Genomic DNA, 8,581 nt, shown 5'->3' on the forward strand with positions numbered 1-8,581 from the left:
CAAAAAATGTGGTGCTTTCATATCACCATCATTATACTGTGAAGGAACTTGTAAGACTGTGTTGTACCTAACCCCTCTATGTGGAGTTTTTCTTAAGCTTAGCTAACATTTTAGTTACAGGTTCCAAAGGACATTTTGGCAATAGGCTGGTTATTATGATAATATAAGGTTGTACTTGTACTTGTGACACAGCTCAGTAATGAAAAAGCAAATACAGAAAAGTCCATTAGTTCATTTTCACACTAACAATGACACTTTAAATAAGAAGCTGCCTATACACATGTACACTGCTTCTTTACAACACTCCGTCATTGAGTCTCATATCATAGGTTTATGATTGTTCCCTTTCTTTCTGGAAGTTCACATTGCCTTTTACCTGCAACTTGTACAAGCTTAGCACATGAAATACTATGAATCAGACTGATTACATTATATTTTCTGGTCTCCTCTGTAAAGCATTATCATGAAAATCGAGCCAAAATGTTGCTTTAGGTAGTGCACACAGTAAGCTAAAGACTGAAAATCGTGAAATCCTAGCTCTCCTCAACCTTAAATATTAACATATTTTGTCTTATTCTATTTATTCTGTGATGGGTACAAAGACAGCTACCTAGGTAGCTTAGTTTATTTTCTTTCTTTTTTTCTTTATGCTAAGCTAACTAGCTACAGATTTTGCATTTACAAATTAGATAAACCAAAAATGTTTGAGGATAATTCAAATTGTTCTCTGAACTGACAAAACATTGGTTAATGTAATATGGTGACTTCTTTTGCTGCATGCCCTTCTCTGCTCAAACAGGATGCTCTTCCATTGTCAGCCCTCACATTGCCGTCATGGAAGAAAGAACACTTTGTGACTCGTGCTGGGGAGAAGAGGTAAGACATAGGAAATCACGAAATGGGCTAATCTGCCACTGTATGAGGATATGTACTGTGAGTAACAGCAGATTCATCAAATTAGTGATTATGTGCTCCAAAGTCAGTACTTTTTTCTACATATAGAGTCTGAATATTACACTTTCCCACATTTCTGCACCAGTATTGATCCATAAAGGTTAAGGAGAACACAAAACTTACAGTTTGCATGCTTTACTTGCCAAAAATGAACAGCTACATCACCTTTCAGACATTCCCTCATTCACTCCATTACAATTTTGTTCTTGTATTGAGTCATTATGCCAACATCTGTATGGGGTAATTTAAGCTCAATTTATTTTCCTTTCTTATTTTAATAACAAGAGTCTTGCTGCTGTTTTATAAGGTTTATTCTACTTTGCAATAGAACCTCCCCCTTCCCAACCTCCCACCACTGCCTTATCTGACACTTTCAACCAATCCAACAAATAATCTTTCCACTTCTGCTTAAGATTCGGGACTTTAGTTGTCCAAGATTTGGGCCTCTTTAGTTTTCCTGGCCTGAGCAAACATCTTCCCTCAGATAACACATTTGGGCTTGGGACAGTATACTTGTGCTCCCAGTCGGAGCTTACCATCTGAGAACTGTGAAAATGAAGTTGGGTTTCATTTTACAGGAGCTCTTTAACACATTAGTTATTTTATTCATGATGTGCACCTGTTGCAACATGTTACGGCCTCATAGCCTCATACACCAAACCATTTAGGAACCACTGTCCTCATCCAACCATCCATCCATTCATCCATTTTTACAGTAATTACAGCTATAACAAGGCAAGAGGCAGCTTCTGCTCTAATCATTACTGAAGAAAAATAAGTACTGCATCACATTACCAATTAAACCTTAACTGCCAAAAGATTTTCCTACAGACTTGACTTTCTTTCTCATACCTTAGAATTCAAAATGTTGAAGAACTCGACCAGTGTTCCTCCATGCCTACTAATTCTCTGCTTAGGAGATCTTCTGTCCCAGCTGCTGGAGATGTGCGACCCGGCAGACATGTTGTCCATGCTCCTGTCGCCCGACATCCTCAAGCAATCAACAGCAACTCTGCTTCTCTTCGCTGGTCTCTATCTGAATCATCTGATTGGATTACTGCCGGCACCAACCCAGTAGTGCAAACTTCACCCAATCCACACTCACAACATTTTCACAGCTTGAACCCAATGAGGCAACAGGCCAGCCCCAGAAGGCAGGTTTTCAGTCCTCCGTTTCCTAAGCAGAGCAGCGTTCAGCCCCCTGCCAGAGAGCCAACTGTGGTTTTCCGATTGACAAATCTGCCAGAATATGTGGAGATTCAAACAAAGCCCACAGAGAAAACAGAGAAAAAGGAAAACCTGCTACCCAAGGTTGAGAGGGTGTCTGAAGAAGGGTTAAAAGAGTTAAATGATGGGCCTTTGGACTTATCTGATCGGGGGAAGTCCATATCCAGTCAAGTGCCAAAAAGTGATTCATCCTCAGCCTTACAAGATGGAACAAGAGTTCAAAAGAGCCCTGAATTGGAAGTAAACACAAATTCTTCTGCAGACATAGCAGAATCATCATCTTCATCTATTGTCATTCCTTCATCATCGTGTGCAACGACAGAAGAGCAAGCACCTGACAAGGATCCTAACCACAAGGTAATTTAAGGTCTTCTACTTCTTACAGCAAAATTAGAAGAGGCTGAAGTAAAGAGGGGGCAAATTAAATTCATGGTGTGGGGATGTTCTACCTGCAGGTAGTCAGAGAGCAGGATCAGAAAGAGGAGGTGAATGGAAAGACAGATGAAAGCAAGGGGAAGAAGGTGCCTATCCTCACTCTATCATTACGGCCAGGTAAAGTGGGATTTGTGTCTGTGATTTTTCCTGAAATTCAGTCAAATATTGCTTTTAAACCAAGGTTACTAAAAATTGACAATGCACAAGTGAATAGTTTTTATTATGTTTTTGTAGCAGTAGTGGTGTTGGAGACTCTGAACCCAGCTCTACAAAAGCAAGATTCCTTATCATCAAATGGCAAGGTAATTCGCCCAAACAAAACAGAGAACGTGAAGGTTTTGTTAGCACATTAACTCATTTTGTATTACAATTTTTATTGAAAAAATACAACAACAACCAAAAACAGCTGACTTTAGTTTATATACAGTTCTTTCTTTTGTGAACAATTGTGCATCCTTTTCTTTTTAACAGACATCTTCGGCGACAGATGAGCCAGAAACCAGCTCTGATGAGCAGGACGAGGAAGCCAGCCGGTCAGGACACGAAAGCAATCAGGGCTCCAAAAGGAAAAGGGCATCTGTGGAGACAGATGCAGACAGAGATTCCAACACAGACAGCAGTAATCACCTGTTTATTTTCAGATATTTTTTCCTTTCTTCAGTTTTGTTATCTCTGTCTTGAGTGTGGGCTTTAAACAGATTTCTTTTTTTCTTTTTTTTTACCTCATGAGGTCTACATACATTTTGACTTCTGTGCCCCTCGCCCCAATTCTAACCCTACATTTCAGAGAAAAAGTACTTTTGATAATGAAAAGACATTTGATAATTAGGAAAAAATGGGAGAGTAACGTCAAAAAGAACTAAAATGATAGGTTTAAGTTTAGGTCATCATCAATGTAGTTCTTTCTGCCTTTTTTACACCATATCTTTGGCTTGGCAATTTATATTAAATAAATTGACAGAATTAATTTTTTTTATTATTGTTGCTGTTGTTTGTCATTGTTTACATTTTGCATTTCTAAATATTTTTAGAGTTTTATGTCTGTCAGCCTGTGCATAAGTTTTGTATCTGCTGCCTTACACCATACAGACGTACATACATTTTGCATGTTCTCTCAGTACCTGTGTGGGTTGTTTTCCATAGTCCACATCTTTGAACTACGGGAGGAAGTTTTAATTGATACATCAATTAAAAGTTTAATTAGTTATTCTAAATTGGCCATGGATGGATGCATGGATGGAAAACCTTCTCAACAACTGTCACCTTTATGTCTTAATTTTGCTGAATCTATTTACAAACATACACAGCAACAAATGACCAAACAACAACAAAAAGACAATGTGGATAGTAAATTGTATCACCTTCAGTATAAGGCTCCATACTAATCACTACGCCATACTTTTCTCTTTTTTTCAAAGGTTTCTTAGAAATAGCTCTCCAGAGATCTAACAGGGATGTTTCACTAGAGTACACTTTGGTCAGAGTAGGGCGAACAGATCTCCTGCTGTCTAAGGGATTGCAGATCATTTATGTCTCTTTTTTTCTGGTATTTTAGCTCTGTAGTTCTGAAAAGTCAATACTGAATTGACAGTTCAGTTTTCTAAAATCTAAATCAAATCTGACTCAGTGTCTGTGAAAAAAGCAGGGAAGGCTGTTTCCCTAGATGCACCATTTAAGTGAGTTAAACTATACGCACTTGGATTCAAGCACAAGTTAACCAGTTACAGAGTGTGCCGATGCGTCATCATACCTGAAAAATCAGGAATAAAGCCAAACCACAAATGTTATGCGGGTTTTGATGAGATGTGATGAAAACTGTCACAAAGAAAAAGAGACACTACTACGGCATAGAGTGGAAAACTTTATACTTTGGTCAGCTTGGTACAAAGCGATGGTCCAAGAGTTGGTCTTTATAATTGTGCAGACATACTCAGACAAATATGGTAGTAGTGGCTGAAATAAGTGTTTACTGCACTATGCAGCCTGTTTAATCAAAAAGATCAACAGACTGTGGTAGTAAGCTACCATTTTATCACTTTCCAGCAGAGAGTACAACTTCTGCTTTAGTCGTTACCTGGCATAGCCCCAACCCCAGCTCTTAAGCTTAACCCTATGTTTCAAACAAAAAATGTACTTTTTTTGTAAAAAACATAGAAAAAGTACTTTTCTGAAAAAAATGTAGATAGTTTTTAATCCATGTGTCACGGTACTAGGTCGTGTGACCCAGTGTTTGAGTTTTATGTATTTTTGTATTCATTTTCAATCTAGTTAATTTCTAGGTTGCTGTTCAGACCTTATTTCTTAGTTATTTCTGTCATCTCCCCTTGTACCCAGTCTTCCTGGTTCCTGCGTCTATGTTTCATGTCTATGTGGTTATGTTAAGTTCATGTCGTGTTTTATCTCCATGTCTATGTCTCAGTGTTTCCTGTTTTATTTTGTAAGGGTCTGGTGTTCTTTGTTCATTGTAGTAAGTGTTACTCTCCCCTGTATTGTCATTATGTTTCATTCGAGTCAGCTGTGTTCTCATGTGTCTCCACTTCCCCTGATCACCTCATGTGTGTATTTAAGTCCTCTGTTTTCTGAATGTTGTGGTCAGGTTGTCTGTTATTGCCACCATTGTCTTAGTCATAGAACTTAATAGTATTTGTTTCTTAGTGTTTTTTAGTTTGTTTAGGATTCCATGTTTAACTCCTGCTATCATCCAAATAAAGGATCGCTTTCTGTTTAAACCTGCAACTCCTCGTCCACATCTGCTTTTGGGTCCTGTTTCAAAAAACACACCGGCGCACCCCGCTGTGACACCATGTCAGTTAGAATGATTACTTTCTTTGTCTCTCGCCCTGTTGGAGTATGGCATAAATACAACCAGTTGTTTCACATTCATGTCTCAATTGCACTTGTGTCTGACAAACAGATTTTTTCCAACATATCCAGATTGTTTTTTTGATGATTTAGGATCCGACCTCTCTTTAAGTTAAAAACCTATTACCTTCTCATGAACTACTACTTTCTGTTGAGTTCTAATTCTGTTATTTGTCGTTCACACAAAAAAACCACTCTGAAATGCTTTCTGTTTTTGTTCCCCCCAGACAACCATCGGGAGAGGAAGCTCAAAATCACAATGAGATCAGAGGAAAAGCCCTAGATAAAGAGGATGTCACACTGACTTGGTAATTTTGTAAGAACTCTTCATTAACCATTTCAGAGTAAAAAGTACAACAAGCCAGTACAGGTATAATTTACAGAGGGGAGAAACAGAGTGCAACCATCATCAGCCAATCTGATTCTGAGTCTAGCCGGATAGTTTTTGATTTAGCTCTGGTTCTCCACATATTGCTAAGGGAAATATCTGACTCTTTAGCTGCTAAACTCTCTGTTACTTTCACAGACAGCTTTCTGCGTGGTAGGAAGTACATTTTGGGTATAGATCTTCATTTCCTTAGAACAGCTCTCTGCTGTGGCTAAATATTAAACTGATAAGAATGGCAAATCAAAACTGTATTTTCAGTGCAGTTGTGAGCCGTAAAATGAATATTTTACTTGCTAAATTCTAACAAAAACTCCAGATTGCTACAGTAACAGAATCTACACCATCGGGTTATTATTATCTGCAGTAAGCAACTGTTTTCATCCAAGTAGTCATGTGATCCAGTCGTCAAAGACTATTTGGTAATGAGCTTCTGCTGATTAAACTGAATTTTTCTGCCAAAATTTTTTTGTTTTGTTTTGTTTTTATCAGCTGTAAATTAAAGTTTTTGTCCACTTGGGGGCAGCAACTGCCCCTAAGGAACATAGGCATTGTGAACATCCAGCAGACACAGTAAAACTTCTGTCAAAGGGAATTCATTCCATTAGTTTCCAGAGAGTGGGGTTTAACTAAGCATGACACAAAAGCCCTGACTGACAGTGAGGATGCAGCAGTATGCCAACTTCCATAGGACACTGGCTAATGTTAAGATTGGGTCAAGCAAGCTAAAGTGGCACCTGGTACCAAACATCCTTTCTGACAGAAGGTGTGCTTTTCAAAAGAGCTACACACTGTAGCAGTCTTTTGTATTTGCAACTTTCTCACCCAAACTCCACCATTTTCTGCTGCGTTATATTTTTAACATCCCTGTGGTCATAACTAGTTCAGGTTTTTCAGGCCATGTTTCCTTCTTAGAGCAGTGGGCTGTAAAGCTCTACAACTTCCCTTTTCACCAGCTGTTAGATATGAAGTTTAATGTTTAGCAGAGTATTATATAAGTGGCTGTTGGTTTTGGTTAGTAAACCACAAAGGTTTCATTTTCATCAGGGCATTAAGTCTAAAATGATGAAAAAGATTTGTGCACAAAGAATAAATACAAATAACACAAACATGTGACATTCTTTATCAGAATAAGTCTTTTCCACATGTCACCATGGAGCTAAAATCTTCATATTTGCTGTGGTCTGAGTGGAAATTTTAATGTAAGCACAGGGTATATCGCAGCTATTAGCAACTGGGTGGGAAACTGTCCAGCCTGACAGTCAGGCTTAGAAAGTCAACCATTTTCTAACATTTTCTAACACCTACCAACCCATTTTCACAGTGCCAAAACACCCTCCTGTATGACCAGCTGAAGAGACTAAAATCTGCAGAATTCTCTTTTGTTCCTCATCTTCGAGCGAAACAAAACACGGTCTGCGCTGCTAATGCTTAAAGAACTTCAGTCTAAATGTCCTGGCATGCCCGTCACTGCTTGGCTAAAAAAAAAAACCCACATAAATCCTCTTACGTGTCTAACTTAGAAGAATATAAGAAAGAAAGTCCGAAGAGTAAAAGAAGTTCCTCTTCCTCTTTTCTCATTTTCAGACAGCACATATTTTGCAAGTATGAACTTTCCACTAACAGCTGTGACAACAACCTTTGCTTAGCTGGGTGATAGATGGGAAGTGTTAAAAGCAGGGAGACAGCTAAAGAAACTCTTGTGATAAAGCACTGTGAAGCTACTGAGTCCATTTTGTATTGATATAAAAATGGATGGACTGGCAGAGTCAACTAATCTCAAATCTACTTATTTTTCCTTCATTTCATTTTTTAGATGTCCCTGTGTATGAACCCAGATTTGCAGTCCTAATGCTGTCATATTGATTTCTCCTGTTTCTGTTATGCGTGTCTGATGCCATTATAGTCCATTAAGTATGGTATTTTATCAATGGTCAGTGGTCTTTCCCTGCCATTTGCATCTCTTGGTTAAAAAAAATGTGATTGACTATCCTACTGTAAGTGTCCTGCTATGTTCTGACTTTTAAACTGTCAAGCTAGACGATGTGCTGTTGAGAGTATTTTTTTACAATACTACACTGTTAGAAACCTTTTAATGAATGTACTGTTACTGATGTTGAAATAAATTTCCATTCTTAAATGTTGGTCCGGTTTGATTAATTATATTTTAGCACCATAATAAATGTAGTAATCACCTGCCACACACACAGGACAGAAAGTCCTCTGCAAATAACAGGAAATAGAATATGTAATAGAAGTCAAATAGAGCATTACATCTAATGTTTGGTTTTCTTAGGGACGTTATGCAAAAGGGCTGTGCTCCATTGATCGACCTCATTGATGAACCTTAACTTACTGTCAGATAGTAGTTATGGTATCGTGTAAACTCATCTAAACAAGAAAGAAGTGCAATACAGCTGATCATTTCAAGACTGCTCAAGAAATTTTAGATTTGTTCTAGCTGCTCAGGCGAAACTGGTTTAATGGTCACATTTCCCCAACAGGAAGTGATGGATGGAAATTTACACTATTTCAGTGTGAGATTATGCTTCCCTTTTCTTTTTGCAGTAACCCTCATTTTAATGTGAACTGAGACGTTGTATTTTAAGACCAGAAACAAACATTAAATGCTGAAGTTTTAGTTTCACTGCTCAGGCTAATTCTGGTTTCAACACAGAAACATCATTTGAACAAGAGAGCCCAGGAGCTAACTACTAA

At 38.1% G+C, this 8,581-nt stretch overlaps 1 protein-coding gene across 4 annotated transcripts in view; it reads left to right on the forward strand.

The window, feature by feature from the left end:
* The window catches only part of rbbp8l (retinoblastoma binding protein 8-like), a 22,993-nt gene extending 14,990 nt beyond the window's left edge, over positions 1-8,003 (forward strand). The window contains exons 10-15 of one of the 4 annotated variants that reach the window (XM_040013816.1): positions 800-876; positions 1,872-2,538; positions 2,637-2,733; positions 2,851-2,951; positions 3,088-3,235; positions 5,706-8,003. In XM_040013816.1, coding sequence (XP_039869750.1) covers positions 800-876; positions 1,872-2,538; positions 2,637-2,733; positions 2,851-2,951; positions 3,088-3,235; positions 5,706-5,761 — 1,146 coding nt within the window. In that variant the 3' untranslated portion in view covers positions 5,762-8,003. Of the gene's footprint in view, positions 1-799; positions 877-1,811; positions 2,539-2,636; positions 2,734-2,850; positions 2,952-3,087; positions 3,236-5,705 lie in introns of all 4 variants that reach the window. The other 3 variants (XM_040013813.1, XM_040013814.1, XM_040013815.1) reach the window with 3 other exon arrangements.
* Positions 8,004-8,581: the final 578 nt, after the last annotated feature.

The sequence above is a fragment of the Simochromis diagramma genome, unplaced genomic scaffold (genome assembly GCF_900408965.1).
Source record: "Simochromis diagramma unplaced genomic scaffold, fSimDia1.1 OVJJ01000705.1, whole genome shotgun sequence".
NCBI lineage: Eukaryota > Metazoa > Chordata > Actinopteri > Cichliformes > Cichlidae > Simochromis > Simochromis diagramma.